The sequence below is a fragment of the Colletotrichum jinshuiense genome, chromosome 7 (assembly GCF_051148585.1).
Source record: "Colletotrichum jinshuiense chromosome 7, complete sequence".
NCBI lineage: Eukaryota > Fungi > Ascomycota > Sordariomycetes > Glomerellales > Glomerellaceae > Colletotrichum > Colletotrichum jinshuiense.
Window position 1 is genome coordinate 952,410 of NC_139314.1, and position 19,862 is coordinate 972,271.

A 19,862-nucleotide genomic window follows, 5' to 3' on the forward strand; every position below is an offset into this window, starting at 1 on the left:
GTCTGAACCTGCTCGTAACTGTTTCCCCTCCAGGGTCAGAGTGAATGAAGGGGCTTTAATTAGCGGAAGACACTTGGGTAGCAAAAACCCAAGTCGGGAAGCTTTACGGGTACATCCACCGACATACACCGGGCCCGGTGGGCATTCGACGGGAAGCTGTCGGCCGCCGAGATCGTAACGGCCTTGGTGGGGCCACATTGTTCCTCCATCAGCCGCCATCTGATTGGCCAAGTAATTTCTGAGCCCATCCGCAAGGCCGCCTGATTCTCTTTTGCTGCTACGTCTTTTTGCCCTTCCACCCTCTTGCTCGCCCTCGACGTCAATCACGGTCCACGAGCCATTCTCCCAAGACTGCTTACCCGATTGCCAGCTGCGTGCGCGCCGACCCATATCCGAGTTCTAGACCCAGCCCGCCGTTGCATGGCCCCTTGAGAGATAGCGCCACCTGCCGCCGACTGCCCTACTTCCGGGCCGACATGAGCGCAGAGCAGAGCAAGAACAATGCGGCCAGCTCCCAATACGCTCTTGCGCCCTTACATTCTCGATAATGTCTGTCGCCAATGCATTCGACAGGCTGTCAGCTCCCCAAGGCCCTTTGGCTCATTGCCATTGATCCCGAGCCGCGCCGCTTCGACGACGGCAGCGAAGGCGGCGCCCGCTGTTCGTCTTAGTACGAGCTACTTCCTCTCCAATAGCGTCCTCGACCGCTCCAATGCCCGACCTCGACCACTCGGCAGCCGAAGCTCTTCTGCCTCGGTTGCTCCCTCATCATCTTCCTCCAATGTTCGCTCCGAGACGACACCCATCGACGTGAACAACGACCTCCCACATCGCCGCAGACAGGCCGCAAGACGCAAAGCTGCCGCCGAAGCCGCCGCCGCATCGTCCCCCGACGTACCGCTTCCTCAAGATGCCTCCTCTGCTCTGACAACTGCCGCTGCTCAAATGCCTGCCCGCTCGGCCCGGCGCATTTTCTCGACTCTGCTCTCCCTCTCGAAGCCCCGACTCTCAGCGCTCGTGGTTTTGACAGCCATGGCTTCTTATGCCGTATACCCCGTCCCGGGCTTCCTCTCTCCCGCCATCACCGAGTCACCCTCCCTCAGCCCGTTGACGCTTCTATTTCTGACCACGGGTACCGCTTTGTGCTCCGCCTCGGCCAACTCCCTCAACATGCTTTATGAGCCTGCGACCGACGCCAAGATGACTCGCACGAGGAATCGTCCCTTGGTTAGGGGACTGCTCACCACGCGAGCGGCTGTGCTGTTCGCCGTCGCATCCGCTGTTACCGGAGTGGGCGCGCTGTACTTCGGCGTCAATCCGACCGTCGCATTCCTCGGAGCCGCAAACATTGTCATTTATGCTGGGATGTACACCCCGATGAAGGCCGTGAGCGTCGCCAACACATGGCTGGGTGCCGTGGTCGGCGGTATCCCTCCCCTCATGGGCTGGGCTGCCGCGGCAGGCGAGACAGCATCGGGCGACGGCTCCTGGCGAGAGCTCCTCCTGGCCAGCGACGGCAGCTCCATCGGCGGCTGGCTTATGGCCGGTCTGCTCTTCGCCTGGCAGTTCCCCCATTTCATGGCCCTTTCGTGGCCCATCAGGGAAGAGTACAAGGCGGCGGGGCTTCGGATGCTTGCCTGGACCAACCCGGCACGCAATGCGCGAGTGGCCCTCCGGTACAGCATCGTCTTCGTTCCCCTTTGCGTAGCGCTATGCGCTGCCGGCGTAACCGAGTGGAGCTTCGCCGTGACGAGTTTGCCTGTCAACGGTTGGCTGACCTGGCAGGCTGTACAGTTCTGGAGGTACGAAGGTCACAAGGGCTCGGCTAGGGGTCTGTTTTGGGCCAGCATATGGCAGCTCCCCGTCGTCATGGTGTTGGCGCTCCTCCAGAAGAAGGGCATGTGGAGCCGTGTGTGGAACAGCGTCATGGGCGGAGACGAGGATGAGTGGGAGGACGAACTAGACGAGATGCCCGTCACTTCGCCGACACCGCGAGACAGGTAGCGGTTAGCGTGGCTTGTGTAGAATTCGAATGTATAATAGTGTGCTCGTTTGTCTCGTGGGAAACATAGCGGCCCCATCGTGGCCCAGGTGTAGATTTTCGGTTTCAAGGTACTGACCTCGCCCCTCAACTCATACATTGCCCACTAGAAGACGGACGCCAAAGAAGACGGTACGGCAGGATTCCCGAAGCACAATATGACTGCGCAGTGTCATTTTAAAATAAAAAGCATCTCAGTTGCGGTCTCCTAGTTCACTTTTCAACCCGGACCCCCGTCCCCTGGTATCTATAGGTGCTAATGTACACGATATCATGATCCTCCCACTGCTATTCTGATCGTTGTTCATTACTAGAAGCATAGCTCGCTGCCCCTGTACCGTTGTGCCATCTCGCAGAGCAAAATCAAACTTTGAAGAGTATCGTCACCCAGTTTCCCTTCCAACAGTATATCGAGGCCATCTTGGGCCTGTGCTCAGCTTCTCCCTTTCCGCAAAACGCCTAAAACGCCATCTCGAGTTGCCCATGAACCGTGCAAAAGCCGATAAGAAACTAGGAAGGAGGGACGAAAAAGCAAATCAAAAGAGGAAACACCCGGGGTCCCAAGCCAAACGCCATTAGCATGACTGTCCACTCATCCCATGCAGTCACATGGGTTGACCTCCGCCACCGCCCGGCCGGTTGATGATGGCGTCTATGCCCATATCCACGCTTGGCATCCTCTGGCCGTGAGGATGGAGGTAGGGGCTGGGTGATTGTGATTGGCCATGGTTGCCGTATCCGCCGCTGACTGAGCCATTCGAAGATATCGAGCTGGTGTATCCATGGTGGGCACCGGTGTGACCGTAGCCGTATTGGCCGGCATGTAGGGGTTGAAGGTGGTGGAGGGAGGTGACGTAGCCGGCGGCCGAAGTGGTGCTGCCGCCGCTGGCAGAGTGTCCGGAGGAAACGGTCTCCGGGCTACTGTAGGACGCGTCTAGCTCGTCAACTGGGGTTAACCCGAGGCCGCTGATGCCGCTGTCATCGTCATACCCTGGTGGTAGTGGCTGCCCCGACTCCAGGCGCTCTCTTCTGGCCCCGGCACGGGCTGCACTTTGTAGGTTCTTGAGACCATTCGACATGCACTATCAAGGGGATATCGGGTTAGCAGAGGCGCCTTGTGAAGCCGGCCAGTCTTTGCGGGGGTTTATCATACCTTTGCCTCGACAACGTTCCACTTCTCGCCGGTACGGGCTGCAAGACCGGACCAGATCTCCTTCCTCATCGTCATGTATTCCTTGGCCAAGCGTTCGAGCTTGCGGTTGTCCCAGTCGTCGGCACCCTTACGCTCCATGAGACGCTCGTGGCGCTTTCTACATGCGTTGGGTGTCTTGTTGGGGAAATATGTCATCTGGATTTGACCCCAGTTGAGTCCCTGTGCGCGGGCGGCGAGCAGCTGCTGGTCATCCTGCGGGGTCCAAGCCCCCGACGAGGCCCGGTGTTGCATGGGAGGCACGGAGACTGGGGGCGCGGAGACCGGGGCGTAGCTTTCGTACGTCGGCTGCGGCTGCGGCTGCATAGGGGCAGAGGAGGAGGGCAAAGTATAGTAGGCCGACTGCGGCATCGTCATCCGCTGGTTGTACATGGCCATTGGGTTTGCTGCGGGAGCGAGAGAAACAGGCATCGGATTGCCGTAGCGGTTGTGGCTCGAACTGGATACCCGTGTGTGTTTGGGCATAGTAAACTGGGAAAGTATTTATCGGAAATTAGGCTCCCGAGAGGATTGCCTGATGGACGAAAGTGGTGCAGATTACTGATTAGACTGCTGGAGATTTGTCTGTAGCGAGTGTCTCGTTTTGTTGCTGTTGCCTACGCCTCACCTGGAGGTGTTATCAGGAGAGCTTGATAATGGCTGTAGAGTAGAGCGAAAGTAGATGAGAATTCAGAGAGAATCAAGAAATCCGACTTAGGAAATGCGATGACGATGACGGGGAAAAAAGGAAAAAGGAAAACAAGAGACGGAAAGAGGAAAGAAAAAGGAAACCTGTTGTGAGATGGAGAGGAATGTCTTGACAAGCGAATACATGATCAAGAGAAGGTCGAAAAGCCGGGCCTTGGGCTTGACTTTAAGCATTATCACGGGCAGTTGGGGAGACAAAGAGACGCAGAAGCGCGGTTATGAAATGGGACCAGGGTCATGGACATCTGAAACAGGGCAGCTTGACTGAACAAGACCAGGAGAGCTGCTAGAGCTGGCATGAAACCCGTGTCGTGTGTCCAAAAAGGCGGATGGTAAGTCATGGAGGGACAGACATTGGCTAGAGCTCCCCATCAGGATGGGCGTCAGTCTGAAGTTGGGCGCGTAGAACTGGCCGGGTCAGGAGGGCGGCTACGATGCCCTTGGCGGGATCGGACGGGTGCCGGGGTCCCGAAAAAGGGAGCAGAGGGCTCAAACGGAAAGATATTGGGGCCGAAATGAGAGTTAACACTAGGAACAGAGTTGAGTATGAGTAGGCGCCAGCCTTGCCGGACTCGCGAGGCCCCGTCTGCAACGGTTCGTCGGTGTTAGGGCTGGATCATGCCACGACATACGTGGGGTCCGGTGAGTCCTGGGCATAGGTCGTTAGTAGATGGTGGCAGTCTTGAACCGCCAGACTGTTGGAGCGGACTCCAGCCCCCACGACCGCGGTGAAGGGGCCAATGAGGCCAACGACGGGAGATGAGGAAGGGCAGTCGCATTGCATTGGAGGCAAGCGACTGCGCGGGCGCGCGGTAGGTTAGCTGAGCCAAATTAGGACGGCCAAGGGCAGAAGACATGAGTGGCTTGGCTTGCAGATAATGACAGCAAGGAAGAAGTATGTCCGAGGGCGATCCGTAGGCCGATGGACGAAGAGAGACGCGCTGCGATGAGGGAGTGGATTCAGTGCGGGTACCTGGCATGAGCAACGGGAGATTGCATACGGCAGGGGCGCTTGGATGTGTGGGAACCAGCTTTGGCATGAACCACTTGGTCTTACCAAAAGCAGAAACGATGAGCTAAACAAGAAGAAACACTTGACAAGTTGTTGCGCCGAGAGGTGTCAAAGGTGGTGGACAGATGAGATGAAATGGAAGGTTAATTTAGACGCGCGCCTGGAGGAGGGAGTGGAGCCGTTCGTTGGCAGTGGATCTCGAATGGACACTGGTCGGGCCCCCAAGTGGCCAGGGCTGGAAATAGACTAGCGCTAACCTCTTTCGCTGAGATGGATCCACTACGGCCCGGTATTTCTCCACAAGAGCCCATTGCACATTGGATGCCCTTCACCTTTCAGTGCAGCAAAGACACACTTGAAGCTGTCAGTCATCCTTAGACATTGATGCACCTTCTCCATCTCTTCCTCGCTTGCCTCAACTCCACGGCCGCCTTGGCATCCATAACCAACGCGGGGCAGGGATAGACGGCAAGCGTTCTATTTATCTCAGACCGCCCCCCTCTCCCCCTCCGCCCCGAGCAGCGTCTGCAAAGCAACCCTCTACAGCCGAGCGCTTGTTTCTGCGTAGCGTTGGTCGCCTCGAATGTGGATGACGGCGGACGACCGATGACGGTCTTGCAGGGTCCTCTACCCCACCCCCACTGACCTACCCCGACGGCCCCGATCGCTCATTCTGCTCAACGCCTCTCCCTGCCAACTCTATCTCTCCGGGAAGCAAAAGAAGCAACCGAGAAGCATACTCGGTTGCTCGTATTCGAGTGGGATACATAACTTGATGTCAGTGAAGGGAGAAGGGTCACACCGAGTATCCTATTGCAGTGTTGGTTGCTTGACCGACCAACTGATAAGAAAACCAGGAGCATCCATCGTACGCCGTTGTGAGTACCTACCTAGTTTTGCGAGGTTGCCGATGCCACAACGGCCTTCAGGGCAGACTGTGACACGGATTCGGGCACGATCAACGACCTCCGCCCACCCCCTCGTGTCTGGAGACACGGTCAAAACAGCTCTCAAAGGCTGGCGGCAGGTGTCGTTCAGCCCTCTTTCCCGGCCAAGGCGCCCTCCTACTGCCAATAAAAAGGCTTATTTGATAGTGTCGATTTGCCCATATTCGTCATTTGGGACGGCCCGCAAGTCAGCGAGGGTGTGCATCGGGTTTGCTGGTGGCACGTCGATAGAGCACACCATGATTGTGAAAAAAATATAAGTAAACAAGACGTGCTATGATCATGAAAATGTCCATTTTGGCCATACGCCCAGCTTTTCTGATGAACAGGAATGGGCAAATCAAAATGAGGCATGATATTCTGTCAGATTCCATGGGTTTTCGGGCATTAAGTGCAGCCAATGAGGAGGTGCGGGGCGCATATTTCCCCTGACCGATGTAGCATCCGCAACAATGCAACATATGGACGGCATCGTTGCTTTCTTTGATACAGCTTTGGGGTGGCTATCAAAACCGATGGAAATTAGGCACCTCGAACAGACCAAACCAGAACAGACCAGCTTGATGCAGTGAATAGGACATATTGAGCTCCGGATAGCAGCGGTATGGAATAAACTACGAGTAGGAAAGTAGGGATTGTGTGGCTGTGAATTAACCCGCTGCCGATTGCCTATCTACCACCAGCATGCCTCAATTTGCTTCTGATTCTAGGTATCACGGGAGGGAAAAAGCCAAAGCAACAGGTCTGCCGCACTTAGCCTTTCTGCAAAGCAACGATGCCTAGTAGACAAAGCCGATAAGCAATGCCCCCCCTGCACGCACCTAGCCTTACTTGTCCAACTTCGGCCTGAGCACCCGCATCTATACGTCAGTCTGAAAGGGACTTTGGTGTTTATTGCTTGCTCCATCCAGCCCTTTTTCAAAATCCTGCTCACCCTTTATCTCATTGCTATGCGTGGGTTCAGCCACGTAACTGAGCTTTGCAAGCTCGCGTTCTTCTTGGCGACATTCACAACTGCCTATTTGTAATGCAATCCTCGCCTCCTCTCCTAGTCGGTCAAGTCAGGAAAGTAGCCAGAAGGCTAATTGTCAAAGGCAAAGTAAACAGTAATATCTCACCTAATAGCTTCATGCTACTACGCCTTGCGCCTTGTGTTGTCTCACATGAACACAAACAACTACCCCTCTTTTCTCTTGTCTCTTTTCTCCCGCGCCTTCCGCACCCGTTCTTGCACCTCTTCGTCTTCCCACTCTTGTATCCTGCCCGGGTTCACCCTCACCACCGTATTTGGCTTTGAACATTGGAAACCGAGCTTCAACCAGCTAGCTCACTTGCGTTGACAAGGGCTTTCACCCTTTGGAATCTCCTGATTTCTGCCAACATCAGGCTCCAGCTGTGGCGTCACCATACCTTTAATCTCAGATTGGAAAGTCGATTCTCGCTCGAGGGCTGAACGCCACCAATCTGACCAAGCAGAAGACGACACCTTCAGCACCCGAGCGACAACCAACCCACCCTACAACACAGAAACAACTACACAAGACTGGACATATTCACCATGGACGCAGCGACGACCAATCTTACCCACGGCTCTCCCACTGGCCCTGTAGCAGCAAGCGTCCTCGGCTATACCGCCTCCATGTCCATATCATGGCCAACCACCTCCGTGTTGGCAGCACTGCTTGTAGGCTGGGTCTTCTTGTGCGCCTCCCTACGCTTCAGACGCATCGACAACCTTCAGAAACGCCTGGGTTACACCGACCGTGCCTCACTTGCGCGCATGACCAACAATGACGCGCAGGTTATCCTTCAAAACATTATCGAGTTCGAGTTCCCCAAGCTCTATCTCTTGTCTCTCCAGTTCGCCATCTTCAAGGCACGCGCCCTCTGCTGTGATGTTCGCATTCAACACCTGTCCACTGACTTTGAAAGCTAGACATATGGCATTGAGACCATGTCCAAGCTTATCGTCGCCACCAAGAATTTGGCAGACCCCGAAAATGCACAAAAGAGGTGAGATATTCACAGGATTCACAAGAGCATCTACCGCATGTGCTCTTGGCTTTCCTTGTCGTCCACGCCCCGGTTCCAAACACAAAAGGCTGACATGCCCGCCCAGATATGAAGACACTACCATCATCTTCGGGCAGTAAGCCAAACCCTCTGCCCAAGCCTTCCACGAACCTGTCTGACCACGCTACTCAGATTCTCCATGAACCCACCAACATCGGAGCGAGCCCTCAAGGCCATCTCCCGCATGAACTACCTCCACAGCCGATACACGGCCGCCGGCCAAATCTCCAACGCCGACTTCCTCTATACTCTGGCCGTCTGCATCACCGAGCCCATCCGCTTCATGCGTTTCTATGAGTGGCGGCCCCTCACCGACATGGAGGTCTGCGCCATTGGCACCCACTGGAAGGCTATCGGCGACGCCATGGATATCCAGTACAAGGGATACCTGAGCCAGGACTCGTGGGCCGACGGCGTCGAGTTCGCCAACGACATCACCGCCTGGGCCAAGCGGTACGAGGTCGAAGCGATGAAGCCTGCCAAGGTCAACCTCCAGGCCAGCGCCCAACTCACCCAGATGATGCTCTGGCACGTCCCGAGTTTCGCCAAGCCATTTGCTCAAGAGATCCTTACCGTCCTCATGGGAGACCGTGTTCGTGATGCATTCTGGTGAGTTGATGGCGGCACATCCCTGTAACCCGGCCGGATCTACAAGGACTAACCTTTTGGGGAAACCAAACAGCTTCCCAGAACCCGGCATCGCCGCAGCCTTCGCCGCCTACGCCGCCCTAATCCTCCGTCGCTTTGTCGTCTCCCACCTCGTGCTCCCCCGCTTCACACCCACCGTCTACTTCTCGGAGCCCGACCCCAAGACAGGCCGCATTCTACACCACGACTACCTCGTCCATCCATACTATAACCCAGCCACGTTTTGGAGTCGGTGGGGTCCTATGAGCTTGGTTACGCGACTACTGGGAGGAACAGTGCCTGGCCCGGAGAGGATGATGCCGCAAGGCTTCCTGTTCGAGGACATTGGTCCCAAGGACAAGATTGGCAAGGGTCTCGCTGAGTTGGCTGAGGGCGTCGAGATGCTTAAGGGGCGTCGTCGAGGTGCCTGCCCGTTTTCTAGCTAATCTCACGCATTTGAGAGGCGTCTGATGCTGTTCGTCTCGCCATGTCAACAGCTAGACGGGTCAATGATGGGGATGCTGCCACGATTTAAGGACCCCTTATATAAAATGCGCACCGGAGAGCATGAGGGCTTCGGAAGAGGCGTTTGGTTGCCCAACACGAGGCCAAGAGGGGGTCCCTGGTTTGTTTTGATGTATCATTGTAGATAGACTTGATCAGGTTAAGCGGTCAGCAGGAAACAGCTCCGCGTACATGTTCTTTATAGCCCGAGACATGATCTTTCCTTCTCCCCTGATCTTCCTCGTCATATGTCTAGCTTTTCCATCCGCCGCATCCATCGCCCAACTCAGCACTCACCCGCCCGAGGGAATCTGTTGCATTCGACCATGCCATCATAAATTCATTACCTCCGCGCCCCATGATTTGGCTTTCGTCCGCCCCCAAGTCACTTGGCAACTTCAATCATGACCCGGCGATGCCAAGTCCCACTCGGCCCTGTGCGCCGTAAGGACCAATGCCTCCACTTATACTGGTACCGGAATTCGTCCCGGTACGCTCACGCATTCTTCTGCCCTCCATGAGACCACGCAGTCCTCGCTTTTGCAGGCCGATGACAGAGCTGAGCTCGCCTCCCCAAACCTCACGCAAACCACCCCGCTCCGAGTCACCAATTTCTGAACTCCATTCGGACCCACTGACGCTCGTCGTCGCGCTGAGTTCGTCGCTGGAAGGTCGACCTGCAGACATGGCTGTATTGATGCGTAATGCCGCAGTGCGAGAGGAAAGACTCTGCAGGTCCACACTGCTGCCATCGTTCTGAGATCCCTCCGAGGGAAACATGGGAGAGCCCATAGAGTCCACGGGCACGAAGAAGTTGGGGTTCAACGAGCCGTCAATTCCACGACCGCCACCGGCAGCCATTGCAGTCGCGTTGAATACTGCTGCTGCGTTTCTTGAATCCAGGAGGGCGTGCAGGCGCTCGACTACCGCCTCAAGCAGCCCGTCAATTCGATACGGTCGAGCAATCTGAAGAAGTGAGCACAAAATAGGAGGTGTGCACAAGGGTGAAGACGGCGGCGGCAGCGAGGATGTGTAAAGAAAGTGAAGTAGAGCTTGAACGGTGAGGTAGGTATGGGGAAGGTATAGACAGCGAGGCCGCGAGGTGGGCGGCAGTGATCTTGGGGTTGGGGCCGAGTTGATTGTGGTCGGGTCGACGCCGCCGGGGGCCTGGAGTGGGAAGGAGGCCGCCGAGGCGCTGGTTGGTGCCGTACTCGGGGTCTTTGCCGACGACCCAGCCGACAGAACAGTGCTTGCCATGGAAGTCGTGCTATCTAGCGTGTTGCGAGATGGGGTGATGGTCAAGGCCGAATTTCTGATGGGATTGTTGACTCCAGATCGCAGGGTCATGGCGTCACTCCCGTCTTGAGTCGCAGTTCCTTCCCGCAGTAGTTGCACAAAGTACGGTCCCCATCGCCGTGCCACAATCCTCGAGTTAATGGGCACTCTCTCTCCGTGCAGACAAAGAATATCCATGTCAGACAACTCTCGCAGGGCCAGCGCCTTTTCTCCCAGCTCTTCGGACGCCCTTGAGTGGAAGCGCCCGCCTGATGTTGATCCGGCTTTCCTGGCTAGGCTCAAACCCAGACCAGTGTACGGGCTGCTGGCCGACACAAACCCAGACATTGGGGTCGTCTTTCTCGGGTTATCGTAGAATCCGAACGCCTCCAATTCAACCATGCAAACGTTGGAAAAGTTGATTCGTCGGTGATTATAGTCGTCGACGAGGCTTCGTTTCCGGTTGCCGAGAATCACAAATGTGTTCCTGCGATTCCAAAGAACGCCACGGTTCCAACTGCCTTGGCTGAAGACGGCGCCACCCGCATCGATTCGTGACCAAGTCAACGTCTTTAGATCCAAAGCCCATAGAGCATACTCCTGCTTCGAGGAAGTGAGATATGTGCCGCTCACAACAAAGTATGTATCGATGACGCCGCCGTTAGGGAATCGCAATCCTGGGGGCGAATAGGAGCCTGACATGGGCTTCTCCGTTAGGGTGCCGTCCGATGATCTAATTTGAAGTTCGAGCTTGACATCCAAAAAGTTGTAGTTGGAGTAGATGAGCATTGAGGATCCAGGTTCCCGAGCTTCTTGGCTGATGCCGCCCTCCCGCTGGAAGCCGTTTGCACTAGACTTGCCAATTCGCGAGGTAACGGAAGGGGGAAGGGGCGCGACAACGCTCCTGTAGGCGCCGCAGCTCTTGTCCAGGGGCTCAATAGCGGTCCATTTGAGGCTGCGGAGATTGAAAACGCTGATTTGCTCGATGTAGTGGTTGGCGCCATCCTGGCCGCCAACCACCACCATTTCGGCACCGCCCGTCCCGTCAATGTTGATCCCTATCCTCCCTTCGTTCGGGTTCCCTGATGACGGGTTGTGTTGCAGAGCGGATAAGGGTGCCTTGTGGGATGCGAAAGTCGCTGACGAAGGCAGGATACAGGCGCAGTGCGCGTAGCGACCTTGAGGGGGGTCTTGCGTGGGGATATAGGTCCACTTTCGAGTAGGAGCGTCGTAAATGTATATGTCCGACATGACAGTCACCTCCGGCTGCTGATCCGGGCCCCCGGCAGCCTGGTTTGGCGTTGGAGACATACCTCCGTAGCACACAAGCTTGGTATCTCCAAGCGGGCACATGGAGTGGAAATACCGAGGCGGCGGGATATCGCCTGTAGTCTCGAGCTTTGACCAATGTCTCCGGATAAGATCCAACTCGTACAAGTCCGATGTCAGGGGAGCGGGCCGACTCCGCGACAATATTCTCCCACCAAAGACGTATAGCTTGTCCCCCAAAATGGTGGTCGTGGCTCCAACGAGCGGGTGTGGCTCCCTGCCGGTGGTCCGATGAACATTGCACATGAGACCAGAAAGATGCGCCGAAGACGAAGAAGCTGTCGGCGTACCAGCAGCTGAAGCAGGTGTCCTGTTTTGATTGGAAGAGGGAGATGGACCTGCCGACAAGGGACCGTTACTCCGTGGCGTGAGGTTCGGGTTCTCCCTCATTTCTTCGGCTCCATCTTGTCTAGAAGAGCTTGCCAAGCTGCTCTGGCTGCTAGCCATCTCGGCGTTGTATCCTGACCCATTGCTATATATCTGGGCTCGGTCCGCCGAAACGCTAGAATCCATCGTGCTGGTGCGACTATCCATATCATCGGCCGGGGATTCCTCTATAGCGCCAAGACTTCCGATGTTGTAGTGGGCGGCGAGAGGAACGTCGGGCCCCGTGGGCGAGGGAATCGAAGGTGGCGGTTCTGGTAGGGGTTTGGCGAGACTGCTCTGTAGACTCAAACTCCTCCCATGCTGAAGCGGGCGGGGTTTCGACGAGAACGGGACAGGAGTAGGCGTCGAGGAGGGAGGGGGAGAGGGAGTGGAGTTCAAGCTCGGGGAAACGCTGTGCAGACCAAGGCGGGAAAGGGACGGCTGCCTTGTAAGCCTCGAGTCGCCGTCTCTGCTCGGGGCAAATTTCTTGAAACCGCGATAGACGCCCGAGAGGATGTCAGCGGGTGACTTTCCGGGAGGAGATCTCTCCTGCTCAGGCTCCGAGTCGGAAAAGCGCGAGTGATCGCCCTGCGTGGAAGACTGGCTCGAGGTTAGTCCCGGGCCGGACATTGCAACGCGATCAAACCCCAGGCTGTAGCCACAGCCTGAGGAGGACTACGCAGGAAAGCAAGTCTCGGCGACAAGTAGGCAGAAAGAAGAAAAAAGGCTCATAGGCTCGCAAAAGAGGCTGTGAGGTTTTTCATGCAGGGCGGGATTTGGGAGCGAGGTCAGTGGCGCAGAGTTGGCTCGGGAAGAACAGGTCGGCGCAGAGACTGCTGCAGAAGACAAGATCGTCGAGGTCGGCCAACGCCAATGGCAACGCGCGGGCAGGCTCGAAAAGGAAAAGGTCACAAGAGAAGAAGAGGAAGAGGAAGAGGAGAAGAAGAAAAGAAGAAAGGCAAGGCAATGGAGGACCAGCAAGAAGGGGGACAGAATGCGAAGAGAGCGGGTAACGCGATGCCGTTGGGATCAAGGTAGGGGCACCACGACGACAACGACGAAACACGACCAGAAGAGAGCCGCAAGAGTCAGATGTCAGAGGTAGGGGAAGCGAAGAAGAAGAAGAAGAAGAGACGAGTTGAATCGAACAGAAACCCCGGCTCAAGCAATTCAAGCCCAGGTTCGTTCGCTCGCCCGATTCTGCTAGGCCCCCGGTATGACGGGTAGGCTCTGGCTGTGTCTTTGGCTCTCTCTGTGCGGGTGCGTCTGTGTCTCCGGGGTGGGTTATTGGGCTGGGCTGGGCTGGGCTGAACTGAGCGAGGCCTTGCTGTCTTGTATGCGCGTTTCTCTCCGTTTTCCCTCCCCACAGTTGACAGGAAGCGGCGCACAAGAGATAGAGTGGGATGTGGGTTGGGGTGGAGGGCATGACGGGACAGGACAGAAATGGGCATCGGAGGGGACGGGACAAGCGAAAGAACAGCAACAACGGCTTAGACGCTACGGTACGCACCTGGTATTATGGAGGCGCAGGGAGTTGGTCAGGTCAGGGTCGAGTCGAGTCGAAGCGAGTGTTATTCTACCTGAGGCGGGCAGAAAGATCAACGGCGAAGATGACAACGACGGCGACGGCAGCCACGAGACGATTCAGGCGTGGCAGCAGTGAGGGTCGGTACGGGTACGGTAGGGTACAGCAGGGTGCGAGTACCTGGGTCGAAGGGGCCAGGTAAGGCAAAGTAAGTAGGAAAGGGATCCACGTATGGATGGAGTCGAGAATGGAGAGTGTCAGGGACCAGTGACAGCAGCGGCGGCAACGGCCGGAACCACCAGCAAGGTTGCAGTTATTAATTTCCAGAGGCCTGCTCCTTCGGGCGGGGGATCTCTCGACGTTGGGAAGACGTGCGCGTCTTGGGTTTCTCGTTCAGAGGGGGCGTTCGTTTGGATCTGGTGCACAGACTGGGTAGAGTGTAGGTAGTGGTGGCAGTAGGCCGGCCGGACAAAGTGTTGAAAAGCAGCTTGAGCTCCGAGGCGGACGTGAGGGAAGAAGTGGGCTGGCGGGTCAAAATCTGTGAGAGTAAGGTTAGGTAAGGCAGGGCAAGGAAGGCCGAACAAGGTACACAGCAGCTAGTTCTGTGGCAAAAATCCAGGTACGGAATGGAGGTAAGGGCAAGTAGCGTACGGCAGAACGGGTGGTGCGGTGCGGTGCGGTGTGGATGGACGGTGGTCAAATCCAGAGCCCCAGGGCCCAGGGGGGGACAGGACTAGGGACTGGGCATGTGACTGTAACTACGACTGCGTGTTGGCGTCGAATACAACATGTGAGGTGGATGAGGGAGGGAGGTCTGGATGTGGATGAGAACGGTGAGCGTCACTGGCAGCTTGAATTGCAGAGAAAGAGAGAGGGAGGGAAGGGAGAGCGCGCGGCAGGCGAAGTGAAACGAAACGAGCAAGAGTACGGATAGGTAGGTAGGTATTTGTCGCCGTACTTTGCAGCGCAGCGCAGTAGCTGGAGTGGACGGCAGTGTGTTTCAATGTGTGCCTGCAGCGTGTGCCAGGGTAGGGAACGTACAATACCTAGTACACAGGATGGGCGGCAAGGCAAAGAATGCCAATGGCATGAATGCTTCAGGCATGGGAAAATGGGGCGCAGGTGATGGGGATTTGGATTGGAGAGGGGCTAGGGGAGTGGGAGTGGGAAAGGGGGGCAGGGGGGGATGAATGACTATGGCCGGACACGGTAAAGTGCGAGAGGCAGGCGAATCCGTACCCTTAATCCTGTCGCTGTCTTCTGGATGTTGCCGGGCTTCGTTTGGTGCATTTAACGACACGCGGTTCGAACATGGGCGGGTAGAGAGATCCGACGCCGCGAGTTTGCCTGGGACGGATGCCTTGGATGCGGAGGGTATGCGTACCCGTACCGGTACCTATTCCGCAGCGACCGAGGCGCGAGGCGTAAGGCGTAAAAGTAAGGGGGGGCGGTGTCAAATTGTCAATTAATCGCTCCGGTCTCCGTTCTGTATCCTCGCCCAAGTGGGAAAAAGGGGAAGAGGGTAAAGGTGAGGGGAAGAGATCAAAGTTGATGCAGGATGCAAGTTGGCTCAGGGCCGCCGGCGGATGCGTAGTACGCTGGGTCCGAAGTATTCGTACAGGTAAAGAAATGGTTATCATGTGTGGGAAAGTACCTACTTCTTTGCTTCCGGCTGCCTTCCTCGCCCAGCCTCCCCGGTGCCCTGGCCCCCCCCCCCCCCCCCCCCCCCCCCCCCCCGGCGACCCCCTTCCTTGCCCACTGCCTGAATCCGTGCCGCTGGTTAGCCCAAACGATTCTGCTTATATAAGAGGCCCTGCCCCACACCGTACATTCCTAGGAAGAAACCCACCTACATGCACTATGGTACCTTTTTTTATTTTATTACTTATCTCGTATAAGCAGACCGCTCATGAGAGGTCAACTCGACTTCCAGTAAAATGCAAGATAGATGGCTTCACTGGGTGAAACTAAACCATAACATACAGTTCAAATCCACCTACTAGTAACAGTAAGGCAATAAATGCAATGCAACCAACCTTTGGGTTCCTCATCACTGGCGTCAAAATGAGTGCGTGTGTGTGTGAGTGAGTGAGTGAGCGAGTGAGTGAGCGAGTGGATATGTGTGCGTGTGGGTGTAGCGGTACATGCATGTGCGGCGTGCTATGATAGATTGTGCATGTGCATTGACCTCCTAATATACAAGCTGCCCAAGACGACTCAGGTCGAGGTAACTTTTTCTAGCTAGGCATCGCCCCCCAGCCCCCCCTTCCCCGGCCCCTCTATCCCTCGGGAGCAAACGAGAGTAAATCCAAAGAAGAAAAGAAGACGTGGTAGAAGGAGAAGACGAAGAAGAAGCGGTAATTACTGAATGGACGCCTCAACAATAATGCCCCAGTTCCACCCGCAGATAAGACTCCAGACAGCCTATATTGATGTCATGTATCCGTATGTATTTGTATCGTAGTCGACTCTCACCGTAATTAAGGCACTTTGTTTGAGGTACGAAGTTCCCGCGCCCCGTCTTGCCTGCGCGCCGGTTCTCCTGTCCCGTCGGCTGGGCTATGCCCCCCAATCAATCGGAATCCTGCGGCTGCGGCAGGAGGGGGAGGGATTGGCAGAGAAAAACATCAGACGATCGAGCTGCAAGAGGGACCCTTTTCAATCCCTTCGTGGTTTTTTTCCCTTGCAGAAACGCAGCAGCCGTGTGTGCGTGTGTGCGTCTACGAGTGTGTGTGTCCCAACATCCCTATCAACTCAGCGGCAGCGAGATGACACCAGCCCTCCCCCATGTCTCCCGCCCCTTGAGAAACAGAGGGGAACACGGCGCCGACGGGTTTTGTTTTTGATTGCCTCAACTCTGCTCTGCAGACTTGGGAATTGCCTGAAAACCAAGGGGAGGGATGACGGACGGTGAGGGGATTACGGATACCAGACGAGCAACTTTGAATTTGGGAGGCTGGTCCTTGTCCCGGTCCTTGTCGACACCCGCCGCCCAGGGCCTGTCATCCACGCCGCCTGCCCGCAGTCGTCCCCTTGGCTTTTATTGCCTCGTCGAGTCGTCCTTGTTCTCATGCCATCTGTTTCGGCCACCGTTACCCGTACGGTGGATGTTCCGTGCCCGCCAAGGGCCTTGATAATGAGGGTGAGAACGGGCAAGCAAGCCATGTGCTTTACTACAAGTACAAGGAGCCGTCACACCGACAGATCCAGCACCCTCCTCCCGGCACCCAACACCCTTCATCCATCGTGCCGTCCCTCGGAAACAAACAATGCCTGGCCTGTCAAGTCTCAGGCGAGCCATCCGGGGGGGCAGCGGCCATCCTGCCGATCCGACCGTGGAACGCTGCGCTGCTGCGGATGCGTCCTCGCCATGCCATGTACGTGACGGTACGCCCAATGCGCGGGAAAACGTGGGGACCCGGCCACTTGTCATTTTTGGTGGATGCAAATGTTTCAACTTTCCCCGGCTGTCTGTCCCTGGTTCTGGAATTGGTCCAGCCTCACGCACGCTGTTCCAACGGGCCTTGCCTTGTGCTCGTGCTACGCTGGGATTGTGCCTGCTGTCACCTGTTACTTTGCTGCACCTCCAATCCCATCTTAGCCAGCCAGCCGGTTACTAGTGTATTATCAAGAAGAACACCACGCTACTCGCGTGGGTAGAGGGCACAAGATAAGCCCGCCTTTGCGGATAGACGGCCTAGTGTTGGCTAGCTTTCCCGAGCCACACACACATACACACATCGACGTGCACACATACCATGTACACCCGCCAACTGCCCCTTTTCCTCCGGCCTGATCCGTGCCTATTCGGCCGAGTCATGGGGATACCTCGATGGAAGAGCATGCTACCGTCCTCTGCCGGTCAAAGAGCTGAAGAGCACGAGGCTGCTCATCAACGTGTAACAAGCCCCTGGGAAATGCCCAGTGTCGTTGTGCCGGAACGCCGATCATCTCATCTGCCGCCCATGTGGTCGTTACATTACATACCCATCCAGCGCCATGTGCTCCTCGGGTCTGGCTTCGCTTCCCATGTACCTCGTAACCTTGCCCGCCAGGCTCGTTGCAATCAGTAGATGTCACGATGCATGTACTTGGTCTCGTCTCGTCGCCGCGCCTCCCATCCCTCCCAGTGCCTCGTTGTAGTTGAGCCTTTGGGCCAAGGCCTTGGGTGGAAGCTTTGATTAAGAGGATGCCAAAAGACCATGTTGTTCTAGCCAAGCATGCCCAGAGCTACTTGCCCTGCTCTCAAGGATCCTTCTGGTGCGGTCATTGGAAGCCATCATCCAACTCGCAAAGACCGTGGGTACGTTGTTCATCCTCAGGTCTTGCACGGCAAGCCACGGCGAAGTCGGTGGGCTAGGAGTCTAGTCCACGATACAGACGCGTACGTTCCTTGAATGGCGCCATGGGCTGCGCTGGACACGGCCTGGCACATTTAGGACAGCATGCAATGTTTGGACATTTCTCATTATTTCATACGTTCTACGGAAAGAGCGAAGACGCCGCCACCCAGGCCGCACCCTCCTATCAGGATCGCATCCGGGTTACACTATTGCTTGCCAGCGCTACGCAGGGTATTTGGACGGGGCCAAAAAGCATAACACATGCGTTCCCTGCAGGTGTAGTCTCCTACGCGCAAGGAGAGCTCTGGCTTTCTTTCAACCTTTTCTTCTTCTTTTGGGCTTCATCCTCGCGCCGTATCACGTCGCCGAGGCTCCGCCAATACAATGGGGGTCTCTCGTCTCTTATCCAACAAAACGTCCCCATACCTGGTTCCATTCATGGCCACTTACGCGACGGTGGCCTTCTCCTTGGGCAAAGGGGTGAAGCGCAGGTAGGGCTTGACGATGCGGACCTCGGGGAAGATCTGCTTGGCATCCTCAGTCTTGATGCTGGGGTGGACGATGACATCATCACCGGGGACCCAGTTGATGGGGGTGGTGATCTTGTGCTTGTCACCGGTCTGGAGAGAGTCGACGATGCGGAGGACCTCGGCGGAGTTGCGGCCGGTGGAGGCGGGGTAGGAGAGGATGGTGCGGATGGTCTTCTTGGGGTCGATGATGAAGACGGAGCGGATGGTGAAAGCGATGCCCTTCTCATCGACGTTGGTGGTGTCCTGGTAGTCGAGCATGTCGTAGAGGTAGGCGACCTTGCGCTCCTTGTCGGCGATGATGGGGAAGGCGACGCGGGAGCCGGTGACCTCGTCAATGTCCTTGATCCAGCCCTCGTGGCTGCCGAGGGTGTTGGCGGAGAGGCCAATCAGCTTGGCGCCGCGCTTGGAGAACTCGGGCTCGAGCTTGGCGAAGGCACCGAGTTCGGTGGTGCAGACGGGGGTGTAGTCCTCGGGGTGGGAGAAGAGAACAACCCAGCTGTCGCCGATGAAGTCGTGGAAGTCGATGGGGCCGTTGGTGGTCTCGGCCTTGAAGTTGGGGGCAACGGTGCCGAGGCGAAGGCTGTAGACAGACACAATGTTAGCAACGGGATTTGAGAGCGCGCACGTATGCCCAGCCGCCGGTGAGGACGGCGACGGAGACGGCGGTGATGATAAAGACGGCGACGGCAATGGCGGGGTAGCGGCATGGGGCAACTTACGGAGCGGGGCGCTGGTCAGCCATTGTGTCTGTGGTGCAGAGGGATTGGTAGGAGAAATTAGGTGTGTGTTGGGTATAGAGCGAAGAGAAAGCCGGAGGGTATATCAGACGAGACAATAGAGAGACGAGAGAGACGAGAGAGCGTAGGGGACGATGGCGCGGGACACGACGTGGAATAAATAGCTCGAGGCCACAGTCTAAAGCAACGTACGTACAAAGCTGGCCAGCCGTACCTCCGTACCTCACCACTCACTTCCCTCCCTCCCTCCCTCCCTCCCCCATCGTATGTACTTTCGCCTTGTCAGAGCTTGCCTTATCCTCTCGTCTTGGAACGGTAGGGGTCCTTAAAACTATCCTCCCAGCTGACGTGCTCCATTCGTTCGTCTCTTCCACATCAGCTCCATCAGTCCATCCACCACCCGAGCTCAGAGGCAAACCCCGGCGCGTGCCAATCAAAGCAATCCGACCCCTCGTCCATTCGCCGGTGCTTGGAAATGCAGAGCAGGCGGGAGAAGGAGGCAGACGGGGTATGAAATGCACAATTAACATGTCGTCTGCTGTTGCCCAATGTTGACCTTGAAATGATCGCCGACCTTGTCATTCCAGCCATCAAAGACTAGACTGGGGAGTGCGCTTTGCTTTGAACCCTGCCCTGCTGCGTATCGCCCGTTTTCT

General features: G+C 56.4%; 5 protein-coding genes across 5 annotated transcripts; 2 read left to right on the forward strand and 3 right to left on the reverse strand.

The window, feature by feature from the left end:
* Window positions 1–501: 501 nt before the first annotated feature.
* EsH8_VII_000235 (protoheme IX farnesyltransferase) lies at window positions 502–2,004 on the forward strand (the record flags this gene model as incomplete). The annotated part of the gene is made up of 1 exon (XM_083270368.1): window positions 502–2,004. The coding sequence occupies one exon, from the start codon at window positions 502–504 to the stop codon at window positions 2,002–2,004; it is 1,503 nt and encodes a 500-aa protein (XP_083127925.1).
* Window positions 2,005–2,646: 642 nt separating this feature from the next.
* EsH8_VII_000236 (uncharacterized protein) lies at window positions 2,647–3,716 on the reverse strand (the record flags this gene model as incomplete). Its single annotated transcript, XM_083270369.1, has 2 exons — window positions 2,647–3,123; window positions 3,195–3,716. 2 exons carry the CDS (start codon window positions 3,714–3,716, stop codon window positions 2,647–2,649), a joined length of 999 nt encoding a protein of 332 aa, XP_083127926.1.
* A 3,739-nt stretch (window positions 3,717–7,455) lies between these two features.
* On the forward strand, window positions 7,456–9,043 carry EsH8_VII_000237 (uncharacterized protein; the record flags this gene model as incomplete). The annotated part of the gene is made up of 5 exons (XM_083270370.1): window positions 7,456–7,773; window positions 7,834–7,910; window positions 8,017–8,046; window positions 8,103–8,579; window positions 8,653–9,043. 5 exons carry the CDS (start codon window positions 7,456–7,458, stop codon window positions 9,041–9,043), a joined length of 1,293 nt encoding a protein of 430 aa, XP_083127927.1.
* Window positions 9,044–9,503: 460 nt separating this feature from the next.
* EsH8_VII_000238 (uncharacterized protein) lies at window positions 9,504–12,701 on the reverse strand (the record flags this gene model as incomplete). Its single annotated transcript, XM_083270371.1, has 1 exon — window positions 9,504–12,701. The coding sequence occupies one exon, from the start codon at window positions 12,699–12,701 to the stop codon at window positions 9,504–9,506; it is 3,198 nt and encodes a 1,065-aa protein (XP_083127928.1).
* A 5,684-nt stretch (window positions 12,702–18,385) lies between these two features.
* On the reverse strand, window positions 18,386–19,211 carry EsH8_VII_000239 (thioredoxin-like protein; the record flags this gene model as incomplete). Its single annotated transcript, XM_083270372.1, has 2 exons — window positions 18,386–19,049; window positions 19,189–19,211. The coding sequence occupies 2 exons, from the start codon at window positions 19,209–19,211 to the stop codon at window positions 18,386–18,388; spliced, it is 687 nt and encodes a 228-aa protein (XP_083127929.1).
* Window positions 19,212–19,862: the final 651 nt, after the last annotated feature.